General features: G+C 47.6%; 1 protein-coding gene across 4 annotated transcripts in view; it reads left to right on the top strand.

Moving 5' to 3' along the window:
• Positions 1–15,426, top strand: part of ift70 (intraflagellar transport 70) — a 354,021-nt gene that overhangs the window by 173,098 nt on the left and 165,497 nt on the right. For all 4 annotated transcript variants that reach the window (XM_072480753.1, XM_072480751.1, XM_072480750.1 and 1 more), the window contains one exon: positions 7,152–7,201. In XM_072480753.1, coding sequence (XP_072336854.1) covers positions 7,152–7,201 — 50 coding nt within the window. The remainder of the gene's footprint in view (positions 1–7,151; positions 7,202–15,426) is intronic.

Raw genomic sequence — 15,426 nt, 5'->3', positions numbered from 1 at the left:
GCTGTCGGCTGCTCACAGTCAAAGGTAGTTAAGTGACCTTTAGCAGAGAACCAAGAGCAGGGCTCTGTCCTGGAAGTGTTTGGCAGCAGATGTAGTTGCCCCTGTTATTGGTATCCACAATATTTAAAAATGGCTTGATAGCCTCACAGACGAAAGCCCCTCACCATCAGTGCCCTTGAGCTGCATGCTGGTAATGGCTTTTCATCTCCTCGGTTCCCCTCAGCAGCCACTGCGCAAGCTTAACGTTTTAAAAAGCAGTACTAACTTTACCCCCCTGCTGGGAGTCAGGTAATTCCTGGAATGCCGTTGCATTCCTAAAATAGAATCATAGAATTTACGGTGCAGAAGGAGGCCATTTGACCCATCGAGTCTTCATCTGCCCTTGGAAAGATCACCCGGCTTAAGCCCACGCCTCCACCCTATCCCAGTAACCTCACCTAACTCTTTTGGACACAAAGGGCAATTTATCATGGCAAATCCACCTAATCTGCACGTCTTTGGACTGTGGGAGGAAACCGGAACAAAACCCAGGCAGACACTGGGAGAACGTGCAGACTCCGCACAGAGACCCAAGCCGGGAATCGAACCTGGGACCCTGGAGCTGTGAAGCAACTGTGCTAACCACTGTGCTACCGTGCAACCCTCGACTAAAAAGATTGAAATTATTGCAAATGAGAGTTAATGATATGCTTGCCATAATTTGGGTGAGATCCGGAACTCAGCATGAGCTGCGGGCTGGTTAGATAGCAAACTGATTTGTGCCTGGCACGAATCTCGATTTGGCCTTTGTCGCTATTTCACGGGCGTGTCCAGATCCATGCCGGGTACAACACAGTAGTTAAATCGCACCCTTTGTCTTTGTTTAGAACTGAGGCACAAATCAATTACTTTGAAAGTAATGAGGCACAAAGGACTGAATCCGATATATTTTTGTAAGAGGGTAAAGGATACCATGGATGTGATCAATTGGCCTTAACATGGGATGCGACAAGGCTGGTAAACCTCGCAGGATTTACCAGCCTCGTTACACTTTGCAAGATCTAATGAGATCTTCATATTCAAGAGAGCAGTTAGTCTCACTTGAACATGTCTACACCGGCTCTACCCAGCGCCCACCTTGGAGACCCCGGCCTGGCGCCGTTTAGCACTGGTTTCCACAATTGTAGACCAGGCATACCGGCACTTGGGTGGTCTCCCAGGCGATTGGGGGCCCCAAAGTGCTCGAGCTCTGGGCAGGGTGGTACACTTACACCCCCGATGCCATCCAGGCACAGTGGCACTGTCAGCCTGGCACCCTGGAAGTGCCACCCACGAGTCACCCTGGCAATGCCAGTGTCCCAAGGTATCACATCCAGGCTGGCAGTGACGAGAAGCCCAGGTGGCATCTTGCCTGTGCCACAGGTACCCTGCCTTTATGAGGTGCTGTGCGGGGGAGGGTCGATAACCCTCTATGGAGCATCGGGGGCCATTTAAAAATGGCGCCATGATATCTTCCTGCACTAGAGAGCGGAGCTCCTAGTGCAAATCCCTCCTTAACCTCCCTCCCCTCATTTTGAACTTGTGTCCCCCCCTAAGCTTCCCTTCAACTAAGGGGAACAGCTGCTCCCTATCCACCCTGTCCATGCCCCTCATAACCTTGTACATCCCAATCAAGTCACCCCCTCCGTATTCTCCGCTCCAGAGAAAACAATCCAAGCCCATCCAAACTCTCTTTATAACTTAAATGTTCCATCCCAGGCAACATTCTGCAATTACAATCTTCCTATAATGTGACGACCAGAATTGCACACGGTTCAAGAAAGCATACAGAATTCTTGTCTTCATTGGACAGGGCATCGAGTATAAAAACTGGCAAGTCATGCTACAGTGTATAAAACCTTGGTAAGGCTGCACTTGGAATATTGTGCGCAATTCTGGTTGCCACGCTACCAGAAGGATGTGGAGGCTTTGAAGAGGGTGCAGAGGTTTACCAGGATGCTGCCTGGTCTGGAGGGTGTTAGCTATGTGAAGAGGCTGAATAGACTCGGACTGTTTTCATTAGAAAGACGGAGGTTGAGTGGTGATCTGATAAGAGGTCTACAAGATTATAAGGCATGGATAGAGTGGATGGGCAGAATATTTAGAGGAGATATGCGAGGCAGGTTTTTTACGCAGAGGGTGGTGAGTGCCTGGAACGCGTTGCCAGGGGAGGTCATGGAAGCAGATACATTAATGGTGTTCAAAAGGCATCTTGAGAAACACATGGATAGGATGGGTATAGAGGGATACGGCACAAAGAAGTACTGGGGGTTTTGCCAAAGGTTGGTATCATGGCCAGTGCAGGCTTGGAGGGCCGAGGGCCTGTTCCTGTGCTGGATTGTTCTTTGTTCGTTGTACTCCAGCTGTGGACTTACAGCTCCATCATGACCTCCCTGCTTTTGTAATCTATGCCCTGATTGATAAAGGCGAGTGTCCCATATGCCTTTTTCAGCACCCCATTAACCTGGCCTTCTGCCTTCAGAGATCTATGGATGAACACGCCAAGGTCCCTTTGTTCTTCAGAACTTTCCAATTTCAGACCTTTCATAGTATACTTCCTTGTTAAATTACTCCTTCCAAAGTGTATCGCCTCACTCTTTTCAGGGTTAAATTCCATCTGCCACTTTTCTGCCCATTTGACCATCCCGTCTACATCTTCCTGTACTCAACCTCACTGTTAACCACCCGGCCATTCTTTGTGTCATCTGCAAACTTACTGATCCTAACCCCCACATAGTCATCTGTGTCATTTATATAAATGACAAACAATAGGGGGGGCCAACACAGATTCCTGTGGTACGCCAGTGGACACTGGCTTCCGGACAATAAAGCAGCCATCTATCATCACCTTCTGTCTCCTACCGTTAAGCCAATTATGAATCCACCTTATGAAATCACCCTGTATCCCATGTGCATTTGCCTTCTTAATAAGTTTCCCATGTAGGACCTTGTTAAGGACTTTGCTGAAATCCATGTAAACTACATCAACTGCACTACTCTCAACTACAGATGTAGGACAGATGTCAGAGGTAGGTTCTTTACTCAAGAGAGTAGTAAGGGCGTGGAATGCCCTGCCTGCAACAGTAGTAGACTCACCAACACTAAGGGCATTCAAATGGTCATTGGATAGACATATGGGTGATAAGGGAATAGTGTAGATGGGCTTTAGAGTGGTTTCACAGGTCAGCGCTACATCGAGGGCCGAAGGGCCTGTACTGCGCTGTAATGTTCTATGTTCTACACACTTGGTTACATGCTCAAAAAATTCAATCAAATTTGTTGAGCATGGCCTCCCTCTGACAAAGCCATGCTGACTATCCGTATTCAAACCTTGCCTCTTCAACGGAGATAGTTTCTCTCCTTCAGAATCTTCTCCAGTAATATCCCAACCACTGACATGAGACTCACTGGTCTGTAGTTCGTTGTACTCCAGCTGTGGACTTACAGCTCCATCATGACCTCCCTGCTTTTGTAATCTATGCCCTGATTGATAAAGGCGAGTGTTCATTAGAACGGAGAAGGATGAGGGGCGACTTGATAGAGGTTTATAAGATGATCAGGGGAATAGATAGAGTAGACAGTCAGAGACTTTTTCCCCGGGTGGAACACACCATTACAAGGGAACATAAATTTAAGGTGAAAGGTGGAAGATATAGGAGGGATATCAGAGGTAGGTTCTTTACCCAGAGAGTAGTGGGGGCATGGAATGCACTGCCTGTGGATGTAGTTGAGTCGGAAACATTAGGGACCTTCAAGCAGCTATTGGATAGGTACATGGATTACGGTTAAATGATATAGTGTAGATTTATTTGTTCTCAAGGGCAGCACGGTAGCATTGTGGATAGCACAATTGCTTCACAGCTCCAGGGTCCCAGGTTCGATTCCGGCTTGGGTCACTGACTGTGCAGAGTCTGCACGTCCTCCCCGTGTCTGCGTGGGTTTCCTCCGGGTGCTCCCGTTTCCTCCCACAATCCAAAGATGTGCAGGTTAGGTGAATTGGCCAATGATAAATTGCCCTTAATGTCCAAAATTGCCCTTGGTGTTGGGTGAAGGTGTTGAGTTTGGGTAGGGTGCTCTTTCCAAGAGCCGGTGCAGACTCAAAGGGCCGAATGGCCTCCTTCTGCACTGTAAATTCAATGATAATCTATGATTAATCTAGGACAAAGGTTCGGCACAACATCGTGGGCCGAAGGGCCTGTTCTGTGCTGTATTTTCTATGTTCTATGTAGTTACCTGGCTTGTGTATACAACCATTCATAAATAGTGGGACTACATTAGCTGCTCTCCAGTCCTCTAGCACCTCCACTTTGGCCAGAGAAGAATTAAAAATTTGGGTCAGGGCCCCTGCAATCTCCTCTCTCGCCTCCCACAGCATCCTGGGACACAATTCATCCGGACCTGGAGATTTGTCCACTTTTAAGCCCGTCAACACCCCCAATACCTTGTCACCTCCTAGATAATTTGCTCAAGAACCTCACAGTATCTCTCCCTGAGTCCATAACTACCTCCTCATTCTCTTGGGTGAAAACAGACGTGAAATATTCATTCAACAGCCTACCAATGTCCTGTGGCTCCACCCACGGATTTCCCCTTGGTCCCTAATGAGCCCTACTCTTTCCGTGGTTATCCTCTTTCTATTGATATTCTTATACAATATCTTGGGATTTTCTCATATCCGCTCTTTGCTCTCTGAATTGATTTCTTAATCTCCATCCTGCACTTTCTGTACTTCACAAATGCCTCTGCAGACTTGCTCTCCTTATACTTGTTAAAAGCTTCTATTTTCCTTCTCATCGTACCTTGAATGACTCTGGTCATCCTTGGTTCTCTGGGTTTGTTACACCACCTTATTGCCCTCGCGGGAACATATTGTACCTGTACCCTCCCTTGTTTGTCATCTTTGAATACACCCCCACTGCTCTTCAGTAGATTTGCCTACAAGTAACTCCTTCCAGTCTACCTTGGCCAGATCCTGCCTTATTTTGTAAAGATCTACTCTTCCACCAATTCAAAATCTTTTTTTGGAGCTTTTCTATTTCTTTGTCCATAACAAATTTAAATTAAACCATATGGAATTGTTAAATTGAGCCAAACTAATTTGAATTAATTTGAAGATTTAACTAGTAGAGTTGACCAGGGAGAACCGGTGGATGTGGTTTATTTTGACTTTCAGAAGGCTTTCGACAAGGTCGCACGTAGCAGATTCATATGTAAAGTTAAAACGTATGGGATTGTGGGTCATGTCTTGAGATGGATAGAAAGCTGGTTAGCAGACAAGAAGCAAAATGTTGGAATAAATGGATCTTTTTCTGATTGGCAGGCATTGACTAGTAGGATACTGCAGGGATCTATGCTTGGACCCCAACTGTTCACATTATATATTAATGATTTGGATGAGGGAGCTAAATGTTTTGGATGAGGGAGCTAAATGTATTATCTCCAAATGTGCAGATGATACAAAGTTGGGTGGGAGGGTGAGCTGTGAGGAGGATGCAGAGATGCTTCAACGAGATTTGGACAGGCTGAGTGAGTGGTCACTTGCATGGGAGATGCAGGATAATGTGGATAAATGTGAGGTTATCCACTTCGGTAGCAAAAATAGGAAAGCACATTATTATTTGAATAGGTGTAAATTGAGAGAGGTGGATACTCAGCGAGACCTTGGTATTCTCTTGCAACAGTCACTGAAAGTAAGCGCGCAGGTACAGGAGGCAGTAAGGAAGGCAAAATATATGTTGGCCTTCATAGAGAGAGGATTTGAGTGTAGGAATAGAGATGTTTTACTGCAATTGTATTGGGCATTGGTGAGGCCACACCTGGAATAATGTGTGCAGTTTTGGTGTCCTTATCTGAGAAAGGATGTTCTTGCTGTGGAGGGAGTGCAGCGAAGGTTTACCAGGCTGATTCCTGGGATGGCGGGACTGGTATATGAGGATTATATTCATTGGACTTCCGAAGATCAAGAAGAGATCTTATAGAAACTTACAAAATTCCAACAGGATTAGATGGGATAGATTCAGAAAGAATTTTCCGGATGATGGGGGAGTCCAGAACTAGGGGGGTCACAGTTTGAGGACAAAGGGATAAACCTTTTAGAACTGAGGTGACAAGAAATTTCTTCACCCAGATGGGTAAATCTGTGGGATTCACTACCACGGTAAGTAGTTGAGGCTCGACAGTTGTGTAATTTCAAGAAGGAATTAGATATCGCTCTTGGGGCTAAAAGGATATGTGGGGGAGGCAGGATCAGGGTAATGAACTTGATGATCAGCCATGATTATAATAAATGGCGGAGCAGGCTCAAAGGGCTAAATGGTCTCCTGCTTATATTTTCTGTGTTTGTTTGTTTTCTCTTTAGCATTCATTCACTTTATGTAATTTTGTTAAAGTATGGTTTCAAGAGGTTTGTAGGATTATAATTGATGTTCCAATTATGATGTTAACCACCTCACTTCTGGCATTGGCCTGGCATTTCCTCAGGACTGGTCTTGCTGTACATACTGTAGCTTCACAGAGGTTGCCAGAAACTCTGTTCAGACATAAAGTTTTTTTTTGACCCACTCCTGACTAAGCTACAGGAGTGGAATGAATCTCCACTCCGAGACAACTCTGGAAAATCATAGAATTCTTGCTATGCAGATGGAGGTCATTCGGCCCATCAGGTCTGCACCGACCCTCCAAAAGAGCACCCCACCTGGGCCCACTCCGCTACCCTATCCCTGTAATCCCGCTAACCGTTAGACACACAGTGCCAAATTAATATGCCCAATCCATGTGGCCTGCAGATCTTTAGACTATGGGAGGGAACCGGAGCACCCGGAGGAAACCCACTCAAACACGGGAGAATGTGCAAACTCCACACAGTCACCCAAGGTGGGAAACAACCTGGGTCCCAGGTGCTGTGAGGCAACAGTGCTTACCACCGTGCTGCCCTCTAGACCTTTGTTATGGTTCATTGCTTTAGCCAGTTTTAGAGAGAAATCATGTTCCATTAGTTTTCTGTGTTCTGATGATTTTCTGCGTTTTATAACTACTTGTAATATTTTTCAACATGTTATCTGGCTTCATGGGAATAAAAGTAGAGAATATTGTTGTCGTGACAATTATATTGTTCATCCCTTATTATTAAACAGATGAAGCAGCACAAGAAGCATTGACAGACATGCCACCACGATCTGAAGAGGTAAGCTGCTGATTTATAAAGTCTTTCCAGTAAAATTCTCTCAAATTTCTGAATTAAAACCCAAAGGATAAAAGTGTATAAAAGCTTTGCTTGCTTGCCTTTCAAATTCAGTTACCACAAATCCTTTTGTTCTGCTTTAATTGAAATCGTTCCGAGGTTATAAGTCCCCATGGCCTGATGGGATCAACCCCAGAATACTGAGGGAGGAAATTGCTGGGGCCTTGACAGTAATCTTTGGATCCTCATTGGCTACAAGTGAAGCTCCAGAGGACTGGAGAGTAGCCAATATTCTTCCATTGTTTAAGAAGGGCAGCAGGGATAATCCAGGAAATTATAGGCCGGTGAGCCTTGCGTCAGTGGTAGGGAAATTATTGGAAAAGATTCTTAGAGACAGGATTTACTCACATTTGGAAACAAATGGACTTATTACTGATGGACAGCATGGTTTTGTGAAGGGGAGGTCGTGCCTCACTAATTTGATCGAGTTTTACGAAGAAGTGACAAAGATGAGGGAAAGGCAGTAGATGTTGTATACATGGACTTCAGTAAAGTCTTCGACAAGGTACCTCATGGTAGACTGGTACAAAAGGTAAAGTCACATGGGATCAGAGGAGAGCTGGTAAGTTGGATACAGAACTGGCTTGGGCACAGAAGACAGAGGGTAGCAGTCGAAGCGTGCTTTTCTGAACGGAATGCCATCTGAACTAGCAGCGTTCCACAGGGATCAGTTCTCGGGCCTTTGTTGTTCGAAGAAAAAGTTAGCTGGTCTGATTAGTAAGTTCACAGAGTACCCAAAAATTGGTGGAGTTGTGGATTGTGAAGAGGATTGTCAGAGGCGACAGCAGGATATAAACTGGTTGGAGTTTTGGGTGGAGAAATGACAGATGGAGTTTAATCCGAACAAGTGTGAGGTAATGCACTTTGGAAGGCCCAATGCATGTAGGAATTACACAATAAACGGTAAAACTCTTGCGAGTACTGACAGGCAGAGAGATCTGGGCATACATGTCCACCAATCACAGAAAGTGGCATCGCATGTGGATAAGGTGGTCAAGAAGGCATATGGCATACTGGCCTTCATCGGTAGGGCCACTTGACTTATTAAATCTTTGAAGAACTCGAGTAAATTAGTGAAACATGATTTACCTCATAAAACCATGCTGACTCTGGTGGATTGCATTTTAACTCTTTAATTGTCCTGTTATTACTTCCTTAATAATGGACTCTAACAATTCCTGAATGACAGATGTATAACTAACTGGTCTGTAGATTCCTATTTTCTGTCTCCCTCCCATTTTGAATAAGGGTGTTACATTTTCCAATCCACTGGAAAGTTTCTGACATTGAGGGAATTTTGGAATATTATAACCAATGGCTCCACTATCTTCGTTGCCACTTCCTTAAAGACCCTAGAATGTTGACCATAGGGCCTGGGGACATGCCTGCCTTCTATCCTAGTAGTTTCTTTAGTTTTACTATTTAGTCCCCACTATTAACTCCCTGGACTCATCCTCCAAGGGACCAACATTCACTTTAGCCACCGTCTTTCCTTTTATATACTTATAAAAGATTTTTCTACCTTTTTAATATTTTGCGCTGGCTTTCTATAATAATTTACCTTTGCTCTTTTTATTACTTTTTTAGTAGCCCCTTGTTGATCTTTAAACGTTTCCCAATCGTTCAGCCTGCCACTGGTCTTTGCAATATGGTATATCTTAGTTTTTTGTCTTTATGTTATCTTTAATTTCCTTGTTTAGCCATTAATGTTTTTAGCCCCTTACAATCTTTCTTGCCTCTACAATATATTGTATATTGATGGGAGGAATTGAACATCTCCTTAAACAACAGCCACTGCTCATCAACAGTCCTCCTACCTTTCAGTCTTCCTACCCAGTCTACTGGGCTAAATCTGTCCTCATGCCGATGTAAATACCTTTGTTTAACTCCAGAATGCTCGGGTGATTCTCCAGCTTCTCGCCCTCAAACTGACTTTGAAATTCTTTCATGCTATGATCACTCTTCCCTAGAGGATTCTTAACTGTGAGGTCATGAATGAATCCCTCCTCATTACACAATACCAAATCCAGAATGGTCTGCTTCCTGGTTGGTTCTAGAGCATGTTGCTCCAAAATATAATCTCCAATACATTCAGTGAGCTCTCCCTCGAGGCTACACTTTCTAATTTGATTAATCCAGTCTACATGCATATTAAAATTACCCATGATTATTGGCGTACCTTTCTTACAACCCTCCACTATTTCCTGCTTTATACTGTGCCCCACTGCAGAACTACTATTTTGGTACCTATAGATGACTCCCTACAGGGACTTCTTTCCTATGCCATTTCTTATTTCTACCCAGACTGATTCCATGTCTTAATCTCCAGTGCCTATATCGTTTCTCACTACAGCACTGATCGCTTCATTTACCAGCAAAACTGTACCACCTCCTCTTCCTTTCTGTCTATTCTTCCAGAATACTTTCTGTCTATTCTTCCAGAATACTGAGTATCCTTGGATGTTAAAGCCTCAGACCTGGTCTCCTTGTCACTATGTCTCAGTAATCACCACAAAATCATAGAATCATAGATTCATAGAATCACTACAGTACAGAAAGAGGCCATTTGGCCCATCGAGTCTGCACCGACCCTTTGAAAGACCACCCAACCTAGGCCCTATCCCCAACCTGTAACCTCACCCGAAGGGGCAATTTAGCATGTCCAATCCACCTAACCTGCACATCTCTCGACCCCTTTATCTGTTAACTCATTAATTTTGTTCCAAATGCTTCATGCATTCAGACACAGGAAGTGTAACATTTTCTAAGTGTGGTAGTGAGTGGGACCTGCCGCAAGCTTCCCAACGCTCGACCCTGCGAGGCCGCCACATGTATCAAACGTTAATTGGTCCACTCAACAAGGCCCCATGGGCCTCACTCCGCAAATGATGGTCCTGCCGGCTGATTAGCTGCGACCGCGCACGCCAGTTCCCCGCCAACAAGGGGCAGCAGCACTTAAACCGATCCTGTGGAGCATACCCCACACAGCTCACAGCCATACCATCGGGGAGACCAGCCCCACGATTTGGGATGCAGACCTGACCAGATTGTTGGGTGCGGTTGAGTCCAGACGGGAAGTCTAGTTCCCCCAAGGAGCTCGGAGGGTCATCCACCAGGCAGCCAGTGCCATCTGGGAGGAAGTGACAGCGGCCGTCAGCTGGTCGAGCATCACCAGGAGGACTGGCACCCAGTGTTGCAAGAAGATAAATGACCTTCATCGGGCCGCATAGGTGGGTTGGCACCTTTCCCCGCTCGCCACCTGCCACCATCCCCGGCAAAAACCACACCGTCCCTGGCCCACACACATCCAGCAGTGCTGCCCACACCGACCCCCCAAAACTCCCCTATACTCCCCGACATGTGCAGCCAGCAAGTGGGCCTGGACCATCCGTCCCCAGGAACCCCAGAGGACACTCGCCAGCGGCATCAAAGGCACCAGATGCGGTGAGCTACAAGCTGCCTCCACCTCTGATGTGCATCCTTGGGACACACACCTAGACGCAGTCGAAAAGCACAATTGAGTATCACTAAGAGGGGGAGGGATGTGGGGGGAGGGGTGGGGAAAGTGGGACGGGGAAGGTGGGACAGCACTATTGGGGGCCAGAGTCAGTTGGGGACACGTACGTACAGCTTGAAAAAACGTTGCACCCGAGACTTATGATGCCTCTGGCACTTTCTTCAGCAATGTGGACCAACCACCAATCCTGGATTTCCACCCCCCCCCCCCCCCCCCCCGCCCCCCCCCCCCCCCACCCCCAGGCTTGCTGGACCCCCGCCACTGCCGCCTGTCCTCCATCATCCGACTGGTCCTGCGGGTCCATCCTGGGCTTGTCCTCCAGCCCCTCCTGGCTAGTGCTTCCTCAGCCTCCTCCTGCTCAATGGCCACATGTTCCTCCCTCTCCACCTCCAGCTGTGTCAGGTTGTGGCGGACACATCAGACCACCACGAAGTGGGCAACGCTCTGGGGGTGGTGTACTGCTGTGTACTGCCAAGTATCAGAACAGCAGTTTGAGCAGTCCGATACACCACTTAATGACAGTCTGGGTGGCCGCATGAACCTCGTTGTATCGGGTCTCCGCATCGGTCACTGGCCATCGTACTGGCGTCATGAGCCAGGTCCTCAGTGGCTACTTCGTGTCCACCAAGAGCCAACTGGCCATCCTGGGGTGGTCCTCAAAAAGGCTGGGGATGTTGGACTTCCCCAGGATGTAGCTGTTGTGCACACTCCCTGGGAAACGTGCACACACGTGCATGATCTTCAGGCGGTGGTCGTACACGAGCTAGACATCCAGGGAGTAGAACCCCTTCCTGTTGATCGAGGGAACACCTTGACAGTGTGCAAGGTGACATGCATGCCATTGATTATCCCCTGGACATGGGACATCCCGTTAATGGCAGAGAATCCTGCTGTCTGTGCATCTTGTTGGATCTGGTCCATGTCTAAAGTTGATAGGGGTAGCTGCCTGTGCAAACAGAGCATCCGTCACGTCACGGATGCACTTGTGGGCTGTAGCTTGTGAGAGAAACACAAGTCCCCACTTGAGCTCTGGAATGATCCTGAGGCATAGAGGTTCGAGGCATAGAGGTTCAAGGCTGCGGTGACCTTGAAGGCCACCTGGAGCAGGTCTCTCAACTTCCACGTGGTGCCAAGTCCGCAAGGACATAGCATAGGTGCCGCACTGTGGCACACGCTGTCCGTCATCTGTTCAAAACACCAGTGTGCCAATACACCTTGGGCCGTCGCCGGCCTCACCCTCTGGGTCTTGCCTTGGCCTGATGGCTGGCCGGGTCCTCAGGGTGAGGGGCTGGGCCCTGCACATTGGCCACCTCGGGTCTCTGTCGATGTTGCTCTGGCGTCTGGCCTGCCAGCAGCACTGCGAGGGCAGCCTTCGCAGGGTGCAAGTTTTCACCCATCCCATGTAATATCTGTAAGGAATTGGGAGAGGGTGAGAGACTGACAGCCATCGGTGACTTCCACCGTGGGACCCTCCATTTTCCCCCATTGCTCTCTCCCCACCGCAAATCCCCTGCAATCTGACGAGCCCTGCCCACATCCACCCGGCAGCAGCAGGGGCCTCTGATCACTTGACCCCAGACCCTGTACTCCAGACACCCTGGACCGGGCGCTAACCCCCTCCCTGATGCACACACCTGCCCTCTGGTCACGGAAATGTCCCTGGTGCAGGGGCCCAGCCCTTGCGTGTTAGGATGTTGTCTGCTGTGCCCCTGGTGTTGTTTCCTGCAGTGTTCAGGCATCACGGTCTGAATGGATGCTAGGCCTGAACTCCCACATGCAACACGGCCCGCCTACCCACAGGAATCCACTTGGGAGCTGTGAAGTGCTCACTTAACCACAATTGCCATTCCCTGTGAGCAATAACCTTCAGCCACACGGCCAGAGGCTTCCACATTCAGTGGAGTTATGAGTGGTCGGTGATAGAGACAGGCATGGGTTGGGTTACCCTCTTAACGGGCATCTATGGCTGACCCATGCACACTGAGACACCCACCCCTCCCCCTCTGCCAACTCCCCACTGATGGCAGTCCCAATTGTGGCTCCCCCCGAGCACCGCGGCAGCTCGGAAGGAGCCGCCGGCTTATTGCCCGGGAGCGAAGATGGCTACAAAGAACAGTATAGCACAGAACAGGCCCTTCGTGCCTCGATGTTGTGCCGAGCATTGTCCGAAACCAAGATCAAGCTATCCCACGCCCTGTCATTCTGGTGTGCTCCATGTGCGTATCCAATAACTGCTTGAAAGATCCTAAAGTGTCCGACTCCACTATCACAGTTGGCAGTCCATTCCACACCCTAACCACTCTCTAAGTAAAGAACCTACCTCGGACATCCCTTCTACATCTCTCACCCTGAATCTTATAGTTATGCCCCCTTGTAACAGCTACATCCACCCGAGGAAATAGTCTCTGAACGTCCACTCTATCTATCCCCCTCATCATCTTATAAACCTCTATTAAGTCGCCTCTCATCCTCCTCCGCTCCAAAGAGAAAAGCCCTAGCTCCCTCAACCTCTCCTCATGAGACCTATCCTGCAAACCAGGCAGCATCCTGGTAAATCTCCTTTGCACCCTTTCCAATGCTTCCACATCCTTCCTGGAACTGCAACCAATACGCCAAATGTGGTCTCACCAGGGTCATGTACAGTTGCAGCATAACCCCGCGGCTCTTAAACTCAAGCCCTCTGTTAATAAACGCAAACACACTATAAGTCTTCTCCACGGCTCTATCCACTTGAGTGGCAACCTTCAGAGATCTGTGGACATGAACCCCAAGATCTCTCTGTTGCTCCACATTCCTCAGAACCCTGCCGTTGACCCTGTAATCCGCATTCAAATTTTTTCTACCAAAAGGAATCACCTCGCACTTATCAGGGTTAAATTCCATCTGCCATTTTTCGGCCCAGCTCTGCATCCTATTACTGTCTCTTTGCTGTCTACAACAGCTCTCCACCTCATCCACTACTCCACCAATCTTGGTGTCATCAGCAAATTTACTGACCCACCCTTCAGCCCCATCCTCCAAGTCATTGATAAAAATCACAAATAGCAGAGGACCCAGCACTGATCCCTGTGGTACACCGCTGGTAACTGGTAACTGGTCTCCAGTCTCTCAATTTTCCATCCACCACCACCCTCTGTCTTCTATGTGATAGCCAGTTACTTATCCAATTGGCCAAATTTCCCTCTCTCCCACACCTCCTGACTTTCGTCATGAGCTGACCATGGGGAACCTTATCAAACGCCTTCCTAAAATCCACTGCTCTACCTTCATCTACACACTTAGTTACCTCCTCAAAGAATTCAATCAAATTTGTGAGGTAAGACCTACCCTTAACGGATCCGTGTTGACTATCCCGGATTAAGCTGCATCTTTCCAAATGGTCATAAATCCTATCCTTCAGAACCTTTTCCATTATCTTCCCGACCACCGAAGTAAGACTAACTGGCCTATAATTACCAGGGTCATTCCTATTCCCTTTCTTGAAAAGAGGAACAACATTCGCCACTCTCCAGTCCTCTGGCACTATCCCCGTGGAGAGCGAGGACCCAAAGATCAAAGCCAAAGGCTCTGCAATCTCATCCCTTGCCTCCCAAAGAATCCTTGGGTATATCACATCTGGCCCAGGGGACTTAGCGACCCTCAGGTTTTTCAAAATTGCTAATACATCCTTCCTCAGAACATCTACTTCCTCCAGCCTACCCGCCTGAATCACACTCTCATCCTCAAAAACATGGCCCCTCTCCTCGGTGAACACTAAGAAAAGTATTCATTCAACGCCTCTCCTATTTCTTCTGACTCCATGCACAAGTTCCTACTACTGTCCTTGACCTGCTCTACCCTCACCCTGGTCATTCTTTTATTTCTCCCATAAGAGTAAAAAGCCTTGGAGTTTTCCTTGATCCGACCCGCCAAGGACTTCTCATACCCCCTCCTAGCTCTCCTATGCCCTTTTTTCAGCTCATTCCTTGCTCCCTTGTAACCCTCAAGCGACCCTACTGAACCTTGTTTTCTCATCCTTACATACTCTTCGTTTTTCCTCTTGACAAGACATTCAACCTCTTTTGTGAACCATGGTTCCTTCACACGGCCATTTCCTCCCTGTCTGACAGGAACATACCTATCAAGGACATGCAGTATTTGTTCCTTGAACAAGCTCCACTTTTCATTTGTGCCTTTCCCTGACAGTTTCTGTTCCCACCTTATGCTCCCTAATTCTTGTCTAATTGCATCATAATTACCCCTCCCCCAATTATAAACCTTGCCCTGCGGTATGGCCCTATCCCTCTCCATTGCAATAGTGAAAGACACTGAATTGTGGTCACTTTCTCCAAAGTGCTCTCCCACAAACAAATCTAACACTTGGCCCGGTTCATTACCCAGTACCAAATCCAATGTGGCCCCACCTCTTGTCGGCCTATCCACATATTGTGTCAGGAAACCCTCCTATACACACTGTTCAAAAACTGCCCCATCCGAACTGTTCGGCCTGTAGAGGTTCCAATCAATATTTGGAAAGTTAAAGTCACAAATGACAACTACCCTGAGACCTCCACACCTATCCATAATCTGTTTTGCAATTTCTTCCTCCACGCACCACCTCGGATCCTCACAGCAGCTATTCCGCCAGCTTCATGTCTTTAAAAAGCTGTAC

This window comes from Scyliorhinus torazame, chromosome 17, assembly GCF_047496885.1.
Source record: "Scyliorhinus torazame isolate Kashiwa2021f chromosome 17, sScyTor2.1, whole genome shotgun sequence".
Taxonomy (NCBI): Eukaryota; Metazoa; Chordata; class Chondrichthyes; order Carcharhiniformes; family Scyliorhinidae; genus Scyliorhinus; species Scyliorhinus torazame.
Note: the sequence above shows the minus strand (reverse complement) of the source record. Positions and strands in the feature narration are given on the sequence as shown.